At 36.0% G+C, this 18,966-nt stretch overlaps 1 protein-coding gene across 1 annotated transcript in view; it reads left to right on the top strand.

Moving 5' to 3' along the window:
• Positions 1-965: 965 nt before the first annotated feature.
• Positions 966-18,966, top strand: part of ANGPT1 (angiopoietin 1) — a 123,173-nt gene continuing 105,172 nt past the window's right edge. The window contains exon 1 of the mRNA XM_053468436.1: positions 966-1,605. Within this exon, the coding sequence (XP_053324411.1) occupies positions 1,303-1,605 (303 nt within the window). The 5' untranslated portion in view covers positions 966-1,302. The remainder of the gene's footprint in view (positions 1,606-18,966) is intronic.

Genomic DNA, 18,966 nt, shown 5'->3' with positions numbered 1-18,966 from the left:
CAAAGTACATTCCTACAGCAAATGTGCAATTGGGCATATTTAGGTGTCTGCACAAGCAGGTTACTGTGTAACTATACGTATATTCTATATACCATATATATGATGCAAGTTATTACTATAACAACAATATACAGTATATACTGTATGTATTTTTACATGTGTGTGTATGTATGTATGTATGTCTGTATGTATGTGTGTGTATATGTGTGTGTGCGTATATATGTATATATGTATGTGTATATATATATATATATATATACACCAGTATATATATATATATATATAAGTGTGTGTATATATATGTGTGTGTCTGTGTATATAATACATATGTGTGTGTGTATATGTGTGTGTATATATATATATACTGGTATGTATGTGTGTGTGTGTGTGTGTGTTTATATATATATATATATATATATATATATATATATATATATATATGTATGTATATATGTATATATATGTGTGTGTGTGTATATATATATATATATGTGTGTGTATATATGTATGTATGTGTGTGTATATATGTATGTGTGGGTATATATATATATATATATATATATATATATATATGTGTATTTATGTATGTATATGTGTATATATATATTTTGTGTATATATAGATAAGTATTTATGTATGTATATGTGTATATATATATGTGTGTGTGTGTGTGTGTATATGTATGTATGTGTGTGTATATATGTATGTATATGTGTGTGTGGGTAACTATATATATATGTATAGATGCAGATAATGGGAAAGCAGAATTAAAGGCACTGGGTTTCATTCACCCTTCTCGGTCCCTTTAAGAATGTCTCCAGCAGTTATGCAGAATAGCCATGCTTGATTGAGGTCATGCATGCAGCCACTTTGTAAGCCGATCCCTGTGTACGGAGCCACCAGCCATCCTTAGCATAGGGGCGCACTAAACACACATTCCTGTCAAGTCAGCCTGCTTCTTGGCTTCAATGTGCGGTCTTAATAAAACGCACTGGGATCTGACTGGGAATAGCAGATCTCCCAGAGCCAGTGTGGGGAGAAGGGGCCAGGCTATGCATGTGCACCGGACTGACTAATCTTTGGACTGCAAATAAGGAGGAAACAATAGATCCCTGGCTGCCATCCTCTAAATACATCTACTGGAGCTGAAAATAAGAGATCACTGGGGTGAAATAAAAATCTGCAGCTGAAACAAGTTGGAGCATTCTTTCCCAAACTTTATTTTTAGTAATTGGTGAATCACTGGAAGGAAGAGGTGATCTCCCATCTTTTGGTCTTGCATAAAAAAAATAGTTTAAAAAAATGAGATGTTTAATTTTTGTGAGTTTTTGGGCAGCTCTGCTGGTTAGCGCAGGATGCACCGTGCAGAGGAAAGGCACAGATGGCAGCGGGAGAAGGGTTAACCGGATTCAGCATGGCCAATGCACATACACATTCATTCTCCCCGAGCAGGAGGTGAACTGCAAAGAGAACGGGGGCACCACTGGCCCTCTGGACATGAATGCCCTGCAGATCGATCACCCCCAAATGGATCAGGATTTCTCTTCTCAGAAGATTCAACGCCTGGAGCATGTGATGGAAAATTACACCCAGTGGCTGCAAAAAGTGAGTTCCTTCATTAGAAATCCTTCTAAATAAGACATTTACGGTGAGCAGCCTATTTGCACACTGGTTTCACCCTTTGCATGCCGCAGAAGGGTGCCAACTTGAGCAGAACCCCTTCTGGCATGCAAGGGGTTAACGGTTTTGAGCACTAACCAGCAGGATGTCTCGGTGAGCTTCTCACGCTCCCCCCCCCTTGGCACTGCAAGGGTTAAATTAGCCATCGCTAGATAATTTATTTATTTTTTGTTAACCCTATAGAAGACACGGTAGTTTAACTGTGCGATTGTTTTTTATTTTGTAACAATGTTGCATTTAAAGGTAAGTGTTGGTCTCAGGTCCTAGTGTAAATACTGTGTATACGATCAGCAATGTGTTAGGTAAGTAACAGACTCCCAGCATGCTCAGGAAAACCACACTTCTTATTAATATTGTGTTTTTATAAGACAGATTCTAATTATAGATAAGCTATTTGGAGAAAAGGTCACCTAGCATACCTGTGTAATACAATCACTGAGTGATGTACCCTTTCCAAGAGCAATTTCTTCAATGTTTGGATACAGTAGTTGGTATTAAACTTACAGGGTGATCAGTAACATCTCCTTGGCTGGGTTTATGTTGACATTAAGTTTATATTATATATATGTAGGATATATTTGAGATCACTGCATTATAACATAACATGTGTTTAGATCTAATAGATCTTAAATAGCAACATATCAGAGGTACAATTATATATGTAATCCCCATAACATGCAGTAGAATGTATTAAGTAATTCTATAACTGTATGTTATAATCCCATGCTGTGTAATAATTGGGTCTATAGATTTTTTTATGCTGATGTGTTGTATAGTTCATGTCAGTAGTGTTGTTCTGTTTTTGTTGCATTAATGTTACTGGCATGCAGTATGTATAATGTCATGTAGCTATGGTGAGTTGTGGCCACTAGGGACTGCCTTGAGATCACTGCTTTATTTCTTGGGAAACACACAATAATGTCTGTAGCAGAAATTGGATTCATCTCAGTTATGATTGTAAAACCATTTAACAGAACCTGCAAAGGAATTCTGCATGTGGGGCTTCAGGGGCACTGTCACTAAATAGTGCTAACACATGAGTTTTATATTAGAGGCGACTGTTCGCATGCATAAGTTTAAATGTTTTATTTTGTTTGTTTTTAAAGCCCTTTTGGTATCCGCGATAGATCTGGCTTCCTGTATGAGTTGTAAATATCACAGCCTTGTAAAAAGCAGGCTTCCAAAAATAGTTGAGCCATTGCAAATGACTGCTTTAATCCAAGATGTTCAACTAAGGGATGGAGGATTAAATGCAAACTCTAGAAAAGTTACCAGGACATGGTACTTCTTCACTGAAAACCAGCAACTTAGTTGGGCACACATCTCAGAATTTGACTTTTACCCCAATGTTACAAAAGAAATGTGCTTTGTCATAGTGCTGTGAAATGTGATGATGCTATATAATAACAATAATAATAATAAATAATATTATTAATACCCCTATCTATATACATCACTTCCCATATTGATACTTTTTCCAAGCTTTACATTCATTCTATGCTATACAAGATTCAAAAAGTCCAGGTGAGATAGAACTTTAGCAATGGGGGAAATCTTGTAATTGGAATATCTGTATCCATTTTTTTTTATTAATATATCTTTTTATTGGATTTTTTAACCCCTTAAGGACAACGGCTTCTCCTTAAATCCATTAATGACAATGCATTGTGTACGGACTCTGTCGTGAAGGGGTTAAACTAGTTTTCAATGTTTATACCTTGTGTTTTGAAGATTTCAATGGATATATTCTAGATTGTAAGCTTGCTTGAGCTGGGTCCTCCTTACTTCTTAAGTCCAAATTGTTATGTGATGCACTACCTGTTACGTCCTGTTTACTCATTGTACAGCGCTGCGGAATATGATGACGCTATTTGAATCAATAAATCATAATATTTGTAATATGTATTTAACTACACTTTTGCTTACATTTAAATTTAAAACTACATGGTACACTAAATAAAATACACCACAATCTAAAACATGCACTGTTGTATTAACCCTTTCAATCTCACATTACAATCTAGGCTGACAAACTAGCCAAACTATTTATTTAGGACCAGTCTTAGGCAGCTGTGTGGGGTGCCTGAATCATGGGGCCCCGGGCAGTGACTTATTCTTGGTGACAGGACCTGGAACACTCTACAATGGGCATATTGCTGTTTTGGGACCAAAATCCCAGTGCTTCTTTTTCCTCCCCCAATGTCCCTTTTTTTTAAAAAAGCTCAGAATGCTTGGTGCATATGGATGCATCACAGTTATCTACAGAGCAAAAAGTCACAATAATGTTTAGGTTAAGCAGCCAAAGAGTATTCTTGCCTGGGGTGCAAGAGCTCATTGAACTGAAAGAGTTAACGTGCATGTCTGCTAGTGAGAGCCTTTGACTTACGCAGACACGCTGCAGGCTGCTTGTGTTACAACCTGAACTGCTTGATTTGTAGTAAAATTACATTTTTCTATAACCTGCCGTATGAGAACCCTCTATTTCAAATCTACTGTGAGATTATTGTTTCCACTGGCGTGTTTTATGCCCGTTTCCAATGCAGAGTGATATCTACAATATAACCCGGGTTGAGTTAAAAAAAAATGTTAATGTAGGAAGTTTGTCTAAAGCGCTGTTTATAAAACTTCATCATTTTTATTGTAGGAGTAGCAAGAAGTGATTATTTGGCAACGCAATTATTGGACATGTTTACCGTCACTTGACAGAAATCATAGTTCTGTTTTTAATTTTGCCTGTAGAAACTACAGTATATAATCGAACCTCGTGCATGTAATGCTGCGAGATAAATTCTTGTCAGCGTCTCATCAAGATCATCTGCAATGCTTGTAGTTGTTGGAACATATCACGTGTCAACACCACAAATAAATGAATCTTGGAAGCCATCATTAGCCAAGAGTGAAACTGGAACTGAATGGTGCCCTTAGCAGGGGTAGCTGGGTTCAATCCTTAATACCTCTGCACGTTTGGTGGCTGCTGGTTCAGGTTGAACAACTGGAGATCTTGTTTGATTTAAAGATTTAGTACTAAGTGTTTTGCAGGGATAGACAATAGGGAAGTTCTGCTCCTTCTCTTGTAGTAGGTTGCTTCTATGCCTCTATTTTGCATGAAACACATGAAAATTTGCTAAATTTATTGGAAGGTATCAAACATTCCTTCTCTGTTTGCAATATCTTAAAGGACTTTCAGTGATATGTTGGAATCAGGAACCTTTCCATTAGTTTAGGACCCATAACACTGTCCAGATGCAGGTCCAAAGTGGTAAAGATCATAAACAGTAGTGTGACGAGTGAACAGACGTACAAAGTAAATGTGTGCTTCTATTTGTCATTTTGTTTCTATTAATCAGTAAACCAGGCGTGCTGGCCTAAAGCTCAAAGAAAAAGAACGAAAAGTGTTTACTAATCCAGCTGTCCTTGATGCATTCCTGACAAATGCTTATGTCCCCTTCCGTGACTGTTCATGTTCTAGACTGTTTACATGTTATGTTTGTAGCCAGTGTAATCTGACAAGAGGTGCTTCTATCCCATGTACATGCAGTTACGCATACAACCACTGCGAGTGACACTATTTATACAATGACTGGTTCCTTCTTTTTCTCATTGTCTTTTAGTAAATATGCATTGACCAAGACTACATAGAGTACATTAAATGTGTTATCTGCTGGATGCATTTGGGGATATTGTAGGAATGGCTTACTCCTCTGAGCTGACCATACATAGCCAGCCACCATCTAATGGCATTTACATACTATGTACAGTCATGTGCAATAAAACAGTTGCCCTTCAAAAATATAGATAAAGAAATGTAACAAAGTTGTTAAATAGCATACATAATCATTATTCTGGTGCCAAGTATTAACAGTGGTACCACCAAAGAAGGAACGGGATAGAGTATGGACATGGTGTTTTTTATTTTTGTTGGAATATAGCTTGGTGTTAATATAGGACATGATATTAATGTGATTGTATGTTTTGGTGGCATGGAACACCATGAGTATTTCCTTCTTCTTAACATGATCTTGATATCACTTTTGTATGTTGTAGTTTTGTACCATGGTCATCTTATGGTTCCAGAAGATCCATATTTGCAACAAAAATGGCTATCCAGAAGAAATGCTTTTGAGTAACTTAAATGAAAGCACTGTATGGTTTCCCTCAGTTGGAGACGGTCTTTGTAAAATAACAATTTCTGAAATATGGTTCCATGTCATCTGCTACACCTTATTTTTTTAACTGTTATTTATTGAAACAAACCATCTCCCATCCTGTAATTATTTTTACAAATCAGGGCAAAAATCAAAACAATATTTAAGAAAAACATTTTTAGACATAGATAACTCCATGAAGTTACGATGTACAGAGGTGAAATTAAGGTCCAATCTCCCTTGAGGTTTCTCCACGTAAGTTATAGTTGTACCAAGGTCCAGCTGGAGCTGGGATGGACCTGGAAGAACATCACTCCCTACTGATGAACTCCAGAAAGAAATGGACAAAAATGGTCAAAAATGGTCATTCCCTGTGGCAAAAATAACACTGCCAGCATTCCTCCCATTAAGTTCTTTAATGTTGGATTCCCATTTCTTATAGGACAATATCCAGTTTAGTATTTGGCCAAGACTCTTTTAAGAGGATAAGGTATTTGTCTGAGAAATAGAAGATAATATGCCAAGAATTGTTCAGGATCCCTATCTGGTATTCATTAAATCTATTTTATTCTCCTTAAAAACATAATGTTCTTAATTAAAATAAAAGCAGACGAACAACACAGAGAAAATACAGAGATCACCTAAGTAATTTAAGGCAGAATATTAAACATATCCCAAAAAGTGATTTGTTTTAAGATATGTAATAAAATGTAACTTTTGTCACACATGATGTTTTCCATTGCAAGATCTGGCTGTCATCATGCAGCTAACTTGGAAGAACATGCTCCATGAGACTGTAGGCTCACCACAAACCATAATAGGAGATACTCCATATATACTACAGACTACAACTATCACATTTCCTAGTAATTGCATTCCTCATGTTTTATTTAGGCAACCAAATAAAGGAGATGGCAAAATATTCTTCTTGCACAGCCAAAGTACAGATGCTGCTTTATTTTAAAACATGTTAAATAGCCAGGGGGTCTGGGAGAGGACCTCAAAATATAAACCAAGCCACTGAGATCAGGACAACGTTTTGTTGATTTTTTTTTTCTGCTGGCAACCAAATTGGTATGGGCAGTGACTAGCATTCCTGCCAATTGTCCCATGTCCAGCAGAAGAGTCCTGATTTATTGTTTTCTAACGCCCTACATGGGCTATGTTAGTACCCCTATGTGGTAGGCCTTCATGATGTGCTCTGTGTCCAACCATAATAACCCAATTCTCTTGGACCCCAGACATATGCACACGCTATGTAAGCATATAGGCGTACATAAGGCTCTCTGCATTGCGTAGTGATGCCTCTGACATCCCAGGTCTGGACTTTCAGAATAAAGTATGATGGTGGCACATGGAGTAACATTATTGAAACAATATAACCATTTTATGGCTGGAAGACGAAGTACAGGGTCAAGCCAGACTCCAGTCCTACACCTGGCTCATGCTGTCTTGTCAAGAGTGCTGGAGAACGGAAGTCAAGCTGGATCAAATCCCTGCTCTTGTGCGTTTTGGCCAATGCAAGTATCTACATGGATACTCGTGAGCACTTCTAATATGTAGTGGGGAAGCCTTGTGCTGTGGAACCAGCCTATTCTTCTATAAATGTAACCCAGAGTTTGTGGGCATCATTCCTTAATACAATAGAAGCACGTGGTTTATCATTTGTATTATCAATCTGAAATTACACACCAAGCAAATGTATTACTGACTTTTCCTTTTTTGATTTGGCTGTATTAGTTAAGAAGTACATGTTACAAGGGATGAATATTGCTTTAATAAACATGAAACTGCAATTGTATATAATTAGCATCACTTCACTTAAACAAATCCAGATTAGCTGGATATATTTAATGTTCCTCAACATAAACTGCTGATCAATCAATAAAATTGTAACTCAACATACAGTAGCTTAATATGCTGCTAAACCGGTGTAGTTAAACACTGCAAATTAAGGCTGAATATTCTATAAGATCTGAGATCTGCTCTTAAATAATGGTCATGGAAGGGTGCAAGTGTATTAAAGACATTGGCGTTAGTAGGAAGGGGCAGGAGAGGGCATCTGCCAAAACCTAGAGTTTTATCGGTAATTCTGTGAAACTACAACTTAACAAAAATCAATGCTCCTTTAGATGCTCACATCTTGGCCGATAGAATGCATAACCATATCTGCAGAGGCGCATTAACATTATTCATGTTATCTCCTTTTCAGAATTATTTACATGAACACTGAATTATATTAGGGAATTGGCGTTTTGCTGAAGCTAGGTACTATTGAGATGATACTTGGTGTAAGTTTTCATTGCCTAGTAGAACTGCTAAGATGTAGCTGAAAAATAGGGTTAATTTTTATCTTAATTTCGGCATAATTACGTGACAATGTGAAGCTCAGGAGTCTGTGATCTCTTTACCACATACGGATTGATAAAAGTTAGATTGCAAAAGTGATCTATAAGGCTTGCTATGCAGCTGTCCACTTATGCTCTAAACATTTATTTTCTTTATTTTTAAGACAAGATCTATTTTCCTGACTGGAAGGTTTTTACCTGCTGTTAAATACTGATGTAATACTCATTCTGTAATGTTCAGATACTGGAGTGTATTCAACAACTGAGTTGAGACCCTTGCATCATTATGGATTACTAGGTAATAAAGCCCTGCGGTACCACGGACACAGTAAACTGGATGATAATTTCTTACATTTCAAAAATCCCTTTGCAAACAGCATTTGGAATATAAACTGTTTTACTTGAGGGTACCAAGTAACCCCGAGTGAGAGTATGAAGAATTTTGACCTTGATTGCCTTTTAAGATGTAGTTCTAGATTAACTGACATATATCTGAGGAGCCAAATCAACATGATATTCATATTACTGTAAACAACAGTGTCGTAAGGGCAAAATATCAGTAAATTTGCCTCTAGGGGGGTGACACTGGTTATCAATCAATTTATATTCAACAGTGTATTTTACTTTCACGTAAGTGTGCATTTTGCTGTTAACAAGCTCTTCTGTTTGAAAAGAATGTGATGCCATACTGCGTTACTCAGTTAGTTACCCAAGTCTATCTTATTATAGAGATAGAGGCTCATCCTCAGTGAAATGTAATTGTGAAAGATATTATTTAACTATGCATTCTGGTGGTCCATCATGACTCTTCTCAATGGGTTTGGCCCTCCATACCGATAAGAAAGGCCAAACCCAGTGAGAGAAAAGTGCATATAGCTACAGATGGAGTTCTGAAGAAGAGATGTCTGAGGTGCTGCAAGCTCATGTAAATTTACATGTTTTTTTACTACGTATATACATGTATATTGGGCCAATAAAAGGTATCAACTTTAACCAAAGAAGCCCTTTATCATGCATAGAGAATTGGATGAGTTAAAAAGTTTTCAACTGCGCGTGTGTTTCTCTGTTGATCTGGCGTTTTCTGATATATTTTATGCGATGTTTATTTGATCTATGCGTTGTCTAGATATAAAATACTGCATACATGGACCGAAACAGATTATATAAAGCAGAGCACAGGTATAATGAATCACAGCAGGTTTTTCCACATAAATACTTGCAGTTATAGTGCTTTCTTCTGGTAACAATATTTAATTTTAACTAAATACATATGTGGAGGTTAGTTCCTCAAACGTATATTTACATCACGCTAAGAGATATTAGCCCAAAGCTTCAAAACATTGTAAATTGCCTGAATGTTTATGTTCTGTTCGTGGTATATACAACCATGAATTTCATGAGGTTCTGGGTACTTTAAATAATAAACTGTATTATGGATACAGGAAACATTATCACTTTATACAAGAAACATATAATAAAATAAAGTTCATATACAGAACCCTGTTCAGTAGTTTGAGCTAAAATAACTGCAATTTACAGATTGTTCAATAATATCTGTTATTGGGATATTTGTTCTAAATAAATGTAATTTAGTGGCTTTGTTTGCGTGTTATAGTAGTGCTATTTTTGATGATGAATGTTTCCAGGTGTCATCAAATCTTAGCAAAGGTACCAAATTAAGGTCTACCATGCAGAGGAGGGCAGGCAACATTTAGCCCATAAAGCAAGTCCTACTAAGTAGCCCAACACATTTGAGAAACAATATGCTCATGTCCATTACAATCTCCAAGAACAACATTGTGAAGAGCCCTTAGATCAGTGGTTCTCAACCCGTGTATCCTCAGGACCCACATTTGCCTTTGGTCTTTAAGTCGCGACCCAAAAATAACCTCAGAAAAGATGAGGGAGTGGAAAGGCTGCCCGCGGGCTGCAGCGGGAAGAGGGGAGGAGCAATCAGAGAAAAACTTTATTCAGCTCCCACTAGGAGCAGACAGCGACCGCAAACCAATCAAGCAACTTGCTTTGCGGTCGGGGAGTAATACTAAAGTACATGCCGGACCGGAGGCTGCCTGACGGCCCAGATTGTTGCGGCCGCGGTTCTGACAGCCTGCGGCTCGCGGATTGCCGCTAGAATGTGTAAGGCAGCCCCAGGAAAGTGAAATTTTCCCGGTATGCCTCCAGTCCGGCCCTGACCCTCCGCGACCCACGGAAGACAGGGACATGAGTTGAGAACCACTGCCATAGAGGATTTATAAAGGAGCACGTAAACATTGAGTGTAAATACATCCTATAGTCCTTGTAATGCATATTCTTTTCTATGATATGCCAACATGGCTGTGGTTTTGTTGTTATGTTAAAACCAAAGTCAATGTGGTCAGGCGCTACAGGTTTCTAATAATCACCCTTAATAAAACACAGCTCACTCAAAAAAAACCTAAAAAAACTAAAAAACCACAATAGTGATCAAGAAACATATATCTAGATTGATGACATCAAATTCCGTAGCGCTGTACAATGGGTTGACAGTATGTACTAATAGTATATAACATAAAAACAATTTACAGAAACAACAGGTAAGGAGGGCCCTGCTCAAACCGGTTTACAACCTAGAGTAATCCAATGGCTGCTTTGAAGGGATCACTTCTTTGACCCTAATTTGGATACTATTTTTAATTTTGAGCACAGAATCAAGGGGTAACTGCTCACTAGCCGTCACCTAGCAGGTTTTTTATGCATCAGACCTAAAATAATAATAATGATAGTAGTAATAATAATAATTAATTCCCAATCTCGAGTATCTATATATCTTGAAAGATCACAAACTTTAAACTAAGCCAAAAAAAAACAAGCTAACTTGCTCTTTTAACCTTTTATCTATTATTTACCTCTTTCCCCTTTTATGCCACATCTGCATCATCCACAACGTTCACGCTTATGTAATTCTTTTCAGATTGTTCCAAATGAAGCACAATCTCAGAAAGAAACAAAATACTATCAATCCGTTCTAACAAGATCATTTTGTGTTACATGTTTGATTTTTAATCAATCTGGAGCAAGTGGGCAAAACCCGTGTCAATACCTTAATTGTGAGTCATGAATGTTAAATAATTAAAAGTGGATAAACCTAAATAGTTTGTCCAACATGAATGGTTAAGCTTCACACCCGCTGACCCTGGCATCCCGCTAACAAAAAAACCCACAATGACTTCAAGTATTAATCCTTTTAACCTTGCACAAAAATTCTGAGAAAGATGCCAAGTATTTAAAGTCTTATTTCTATGCAAATTCACAAAGGTTAATCCTTTTTAGGTACTGAGACGTAAGCATTATAGTTCCTCCCAACCACTCTTCTCTAAAAACCTCAAACATACCATAGTTTCTAAGTCTTTTGCCTTCACAGCTTTGAGCAGAACTTAATTTATCAGAACTACCATTAATTTTTTGGTTCTTTGGTCAACGTAAATTTTGAAGATGAGATTTCTAGCAGCTCTGGCACAACTTATAGGTTTAACGGATTTCCTATAATAAAGTCTCTCTTCTCCACCCCAGCATTGCAATCAGCAACTCAACTCAACAATAATCATACAGATCCAGAGAACAAGTCAAGGAAAGATAATACTGGATTTTATTACATATACGACGCATATATTATTCTGTATGCACCGTCACATAAGTTTTACAAATGTAAAGAGCTGCAACATGTAGGGTTTAGGAAAAGTGACAACACCTCTTTTGATGCGCTCATTGTGTCCATTGTTAATGAAAGTCCTTGAATGTTAGTCCTCCCAAACAAACATGGAAAAAATCCAAAAAATAATGTTATAATTCTGCATTCATCAGCTAAAACTGAAAATAGTTCAGATGTGCATTTGATTTTCCATCTTTATAGTGTTTGTTGATATTTTATTAAGATACACCCAGCATTGATTAACGCCTATGAAATAAATGTGAATTCAACAGATAGGGCCCTTCTAATTACTTTGATATAGTTGTTATTTTAACGGCACTCTATTATAAGACAAGTAATGCTCCAGTGCATTGTGATGGGATTCCGGTGGTGCTGTTAACGGGTGTAAAGTAACATGGCCACTGTGAACACAAATGCAGAGCTTCTCGTCAACTTATTTAGGTGCGGTTCACATGTAGCTGTTTGACGTGGTGTGCGTCTCGAGTTCAGGTAGAGATAGTCCTCATTACCATATTTCCAATTATACTGCTTTTGAATGCAAAAAGAGGTTGGTTACAATAGTGCTAAACCATGGAGATCAAATTGATTAATATGAGTTAGTTACAGTACCTTTTATGGTTGGTCAAGATTCTTTCTCATTAAGCTCCACGAACGTTAATTAATTTAATTTAAATATCCTTTTCATGTGAGTCCATATGGTGAGTAATAGATAGATATAGATCAATAAATATAAAGCATTTGGGTTATTTTTTTGTTATTTGTAAGCTAACGTGAGGACTAAATCAATTGTGCTGGAATGACATGGCATAAAAACTATGTGTTTGCTGCAATGAACAAATGATTACGTGCATACACTAGATTTACGGTCATTTTTTTCTGTTATACCATTACGGGAATCACAACTAATTTTGAAAGAATTATGTTAATTTTCTCTAAGTGTGTAGCTGTTTATCCAGGGGATCTGGCAATTACTCTATGATTAATGGATTGGTATGTTTATTTGTTTGAAGTCTTTAGGGATTACTTTTTGCACAGGGATGTTATTGCTCTAAGAACAGTATACATCTGCCATTTTACAAAAATTATTTTGTGTTCCAATTTAATTTTCTATATATATGTTTTATATTCTGGATTATTATATATATATATATATATATATATATATATATATATATATATATATATATAGGAATATTTACTAGTTGCATTTTTCTTAAATTCAATAAAATACATAATTACACATTTTTTTTTAACAATTTCCTCCAATAAAATATATAATTAATAATTTCATTATTATTATTATTACTATTATTATTTTTATTATGATTATTTTTCCAACCAAGAAAAAAATGACTATTTTCTCCGTGCTTTTATTTATGAATGCATAGCGACCGGGGTTTTTTTATTTCAACTATTTTACATGCGTTAACAAAATTAGTTACATTACAAATACAATAATGATATGCTATGTGATTTAATTTACTGATCACAAAGTAAATATCATTGGCGAAAGTTAAGTTTAAATATTTTTGTTACCTTCCTGTAAAATTTGCCCAGAATAAATCACTGTCTCTAAGGTAATGTTTATCTTTATTACTTTGACATTAAAAAGATAAGTCGGGTAAGCTGTTTGGAAAAACAAATTGAAAGTTTGGTTGAAAGCAGACCATAGTTTTGAAATGAAACTGGGATGTTAAGAAATGATCTTTGTGCGGTAAGATGGCTGACTAATTAAAAGAAAAAAAATCAACTCATTTCTCAATGTCACTTAAATTTAAATTATCCCATATGACTAACATCTGGATTGGTTGCTCTGAAATAATGATCACTTTAATGCAAAATGACTTTTGTAGCTTAAGCAAATATTTTATAGTTTTTATAATGATATTTACTATACAAATACTGTTCGTTTAAAAAAAGGTCTGTTTTATTGTTTCCCCGCATCCATTGCTATGATCCTTTGAAGTCATTTTAATTTGTATTCAGTTTGGTTTTGGAATGATTTTTCTAAACTTCCTAAATTTATGTTGGCATTTTTTTTTTGCGTGTCGAAATGTAGACAATGATGGCAGATAAAAACCATTTGGCCCATCAAGAGGAGGGCAACTTTCAGACCAGGGTGCAAGTGCAACTAATTAGCCTGGTACATTAGGCAGACAACACACACAATGCACAATATCCAGCCGTGCCCATATTAAGCAACATTGAACCTCGCCGACGGTGAAATAAATTAGGTGGCTATATTAGAAATCACAAAGCCAAAAAAGTAACGCTTCTACGGTCCAGGAGGCAATTGCCTGCGGCCCCTCTTGCTAGCACTCCATTGGGCACATCTAGTTTGCCAAACCTTACTTGATCCTTGAGCTAATCCTATGTTCAGGATAGTGAAATTCCTATGACATACTTTGTTCAACACATTCACCCTCGTTACTTTTGTGGGGTTATGTCGCTTATCCTCCAAATTTTTGGTGATTAGAAATCCTTCATAATGAACAAGTTTTCAAGGCAGCTGTGGTCATATCAACACAAATTGTGTTAAGAATCAAATTACAACATAAATACTTTATAACAGGATTGTTAATAATTATAACATAAATACTTTATAACAAGAGATCCATACCTGGGATTTACAAAAAGGGAGAAAGTGCAGCCAAATGGCACTTTCCCGTACCTGGAGATTAAACACTGACTCGGCAAACAGGTGGTAATCCGATGTCATTTCCAGAGCCTTTGGGTGAAATCAGAGGTGATCATCCAGAAATTTTAGATGGCATACTCACCTAGCATTTGTCCTCCTTTGAAATATACCAGCTAGACGCCCCTTTATTCAAAGACTTAATGTTTTTTAATGTGTCTGTAATCTAAACTTTTTTTGAAACTAAATCAGAATTTTAAGGCCAATAGTCAGTGTGAGCAACACTGACTCATTTTATAGGAAACATGTATCCAGTCGCCAGTAATTCATAAACATCCAGGAATTTTCTATTATTTATTTTTAGATTCCTCAATTGATTAGATTGCTTTTCTATTAGTTAATGGATAGTATTTCAGCAATATATACTAGATTTCATGAATGTTTCATGAAATAAAATCTTTCCTGTGCTTGTAACTTCTGGGTATATTTTTTTGGACTTTTGTGCGTTTTTTTTTCCTTTTTAAACTCATTGAAGATACTATCTGATGACTAAATATTGCTCTAACCAAAGTAAACATGGGGACAGAGCCCAGCATTCAATATGTGGACATAATCTCTTCTTTGAAATGAAGAAAAATAACAAAAGAATAAAGAAATATTGATAACATTCCATAATGGCTAAACCGCCTGTTGACTGGAGGATTACTCTGTTACTTAACTGAAATCTGAGAAAACAAATACAAATAATTGCTTTCAAATGAACAAAATGATTTTCAGAAGCTTCCTTTTTCCGAGCATGAGGAAATAACAACCAAGTCAAGGCACATTCACTTTTTAATTTATTTTAGTGTTGCACGTTAATCTATGTGGATACAAAACAAAGGTTTTTAAATAGTAAAGGAACACTCCAGCTTTCTGTTGGTAAAAAATGTATACTGGAGTCCATTTTGAATTGTACTACATGAACATTGTTGCATGCATTCTTAGAGTATACGGAGTCTACTGTCTCATTTTCTTTCTTCCCTTTACTTATGTAAGCTTCCTGTGAAATCAATCATAGTCAAGCTCCCACAATGGAAGGTCCACTCACAAACGAGTGGCAGACACTTGTGCATCTGCTAGCTGAACACTCAGCACATGTGCAACAGGCGTACTTAAGTAAGCTTCCTGCTTCAGTAGAAGCAGCTAGGGGAAGCAGAAATATTAGACATCATTTCATGTTCTAACAGGGAAAAGAAAAAGAAAAAATGTCGGTGCGCTAAGCTAGTCTCAGGCTCAAATAATACAAATGTGTAATATGAGGCCTACCAAACAGGTGTAAGCATGCTGCAAATACAGTGTGTTGGCTGTACAATGTATACAAAAAACAAAATACTGTCTGCGCTTCTCACCCTAATAAAGTTGGCAACAAATATATAAACATAATATAAATAAAAAAAATATAAAAATAATAAAAACCTCTCATTTATATTATGTTTATATATTTGTTGCCAACTTTATTAGGGTAAGAAGCGCAGACAGTATTTTATTTTTTGTATAATTTCATGTTCTATCTCCATTAAAAATGCAAAGGTATGCAATATAAATTTGCCTGCAGTAAAACTTGTTGGAGTCCATGTAAAATGGACCTCAATATGCATATAAATATAAGTATGTCGCATAACATAGGCAAAGAATAGCATAGACACAGAGTGTTCACAGTAGAGCAGAACATCAGATCATTCTGGTTCAGAACCAAATATCCAGATAGTTTTTCATACTTTGTATCACACAATGGATGTAGGAACCAATGTTAATATTACGCTAATATAATCTCATGCTAGATAAAATGTGGGTTCTATTAACAATTTTTCAGATTTTGAATTTTATATTTTTCCTATTTAACACAATAATCTCGGAGACTAGATGAATCTAAGTATTGTTGAAAGCTCCTCTATTTGTATCCAAATACACCTGAATAATATCTCTCTGATGTGTTCTTTGCCAATATTTTGGGGTTATGGTTTACAATTAACCTTGCCATTTGGTATACGTTAACAGTAGGGAATTTGTTATATGTACAACTAAATAAAGAAAAAAAAATAATGGGCAACAAACAAACAAGAAAACCACACATGCTCTGCAGAGTACACAGAGCCGTTAAAAATGTTCTCCATTCTGCGTTTGGACACATTTTGGATCATCCTTCAGGAATTTAAACCAGTTTTGTGGAAAGTCTACTCTCTTGTGATTACAAACAGTATAATTTGAGGTTTGTGGTGGTGTAATACACTGCAGAATGATTCAGAGCTATTACAGTATGTGTGAACAATGTGATGCTCACGTGATTAGGAAATCTTTAAGTGGCCTCTTCATCTTTTCCCTATTATTTGGGAACAGGACACTGACGAGCTGTTGCTGCTTGGTTTTGACTTATACTGGCTAGACAGTTTAACTTGCTTCGTGTGCTTATCTTTAGTTTGTGTTCGGTTGTTTTTAGTTTGCTTTATTCGTGTAAGGTTATCCTTTGTTCAGCTGCCTCTTTGACGTAACCAGCCCTAGAGTTCAAAGTTCTTCTTCTTGGCAGTGATTCAAAGGATGGTACTGTGTAAAAGTAATTTCACTATCTCAATGGATGCATGGGCATGTTTTATACTCAGTATTGTCTGCATACACGTGTGATACTTTATTGTGTCATTTAGCACATTTAGATGTTTCACGCAGGGCAAAAGAGGGAACTACCCTAGGCCCAGATGTAACTTATTGGCACATGGCAGCTGTCTGCTGGGACCCCTCAACGGCTACCAAGGTCTAAAGGTGGAGATCTGTGCAGAAGACTCCACTGGCAATTCCCCGTTTTGTGGTTGATGTTGCTGAGCACTGGAAGCTTAACATCAAGCAGCCCACAGACGTCAAGAGTCGCTGGTGGAGAACTCTGTGCCAGCAGCTACAAAAGCCTCCATCTCATTTCAAGAGATGGTGCGTGAAGGGTGTCCCGGCTGGGTTGGGGTTGGAGTTAGGTTTGCCCCAGGCTCTACTATGATTAAAAACTGTCCAGGACATGGTCCTATCATATATACAAATTCAGCAGATGGCTAGGGTCCTATTAAATATGAACCCCTTCAATGGAAAGCATAAGGGAGAGACCTGTGAAAGTGGAACATAATTATGAAAATACTCAATTGCTATAATGCGGTGTTTCGACACATTTTTCAATGAAAGTTATCACCTAAAGTATCTATTGATTCAGTCAGCTGAGATATTTTTTGGGGAAAAAAACCAAACGCTAATTTCTTTAAAAAACAAAAAAAAACCCACAATACTTTATTACTCAAATCCAAACAAACGGTTTCCTGGACAGAATAAAAAACAGTAAATTAGTTGGATCACATGTTCCTCTGCGTCTCGCTATTTTTAAACAAAGGACGGCTACATTAAGCAATATTTACACTGCTTGTCTTGCATAATCCAAGTACAAGAAGACAGGCAAAGGAGAACTCAAAAGGAAAAGTCTCTGTAATACAAAGAACTTGTGGATAATGGAAAGCAATGCCTGGCTTTATTTTAGAATGTGGGCAAATTCCAATCATTGAGAGATTCCAGTTTTTTTTATACGTTTCGTTAAGTATTCCCCATCTGGTTTTATTTCCTTGTGATGTTGTGCATTTTACACATATGTAAATGGTTATTTAACGAACTGGATTAACTTTGCTATAACAAGGCAAATAACCCTTGTTTCACAAGCCTTTTAAAACGCTGTGCGAAGCTCCTCTGCAGGGTTAAACCAGATTAGTACGGGCACCCGAGCACTTCCATCACTAAATGGGATTTATGTGAACATAGTTATGACTCAAGTGGTTGGATGAACAAAAATAAGATGCACGATGCACATGAGACTTGCGTAAGACGGTATGGATGTTCTTCCTCGTATTTTTGTATCCAATAACTATCTTATGACATGGGAAAAAAGGCAGAAGTTTCACGACTCTTAGCCAAAAATGTTAGCGTTACATAAAAAAAAAACAATTCTTCAATTTCAAAAGAAAAGTTGGTACATTTTTTTAGACAAAAGTAGACAAAATTTTCAGTTTTCATTACATATAAACCCTATCTAAAAATGCAGGTTGTTTGTAATATTTTTTGAAACTCTCTTTATGAATTATATATATTTTTTAATAAATATAAACCTTTTATTTGGTTTTAAATATAATTCATTTACAGGCCCTCATTTAAGACTGGAGTTTCGCCCTAGAAAAAATGTTGCAGCTCACACAAGGATTGGGTAGTTAATCCCATTCAAAAGAAATATTGATTATTCTTTTTAAAACACCGTTTGGAACAGAGCCTTGTGGATGGTGTAGTTTTATGACCAGCCAACCATGTGCTGTTTGTTAATTTAATAAATCATGTATTTACTGGAAGGAGCTTCTTCTGCCTAACTGAAAAGTTTCAAGATATGGAACCACATATTAAGATACTCCATCTGGCTTC

Source organism: Spea bombifrons, chromosome 5, assembly GCF_027358695.1.
Source record: "Spea bombifrons isolate aSpeBom1 chromosome 5, aSpeBom1.2.pri, whole genome shotgun sequence".
NCBI lineage: Eukaryota > Metazoa > Chordata > Amphibia > Anura > Pelobatidae > Spea > Spea bombifrons.
The sequence above is the reverse complement of the archived record's forward strand: the minus strand, read 5'-3'. Positions and strand labels throughout refer to the sequence as shown.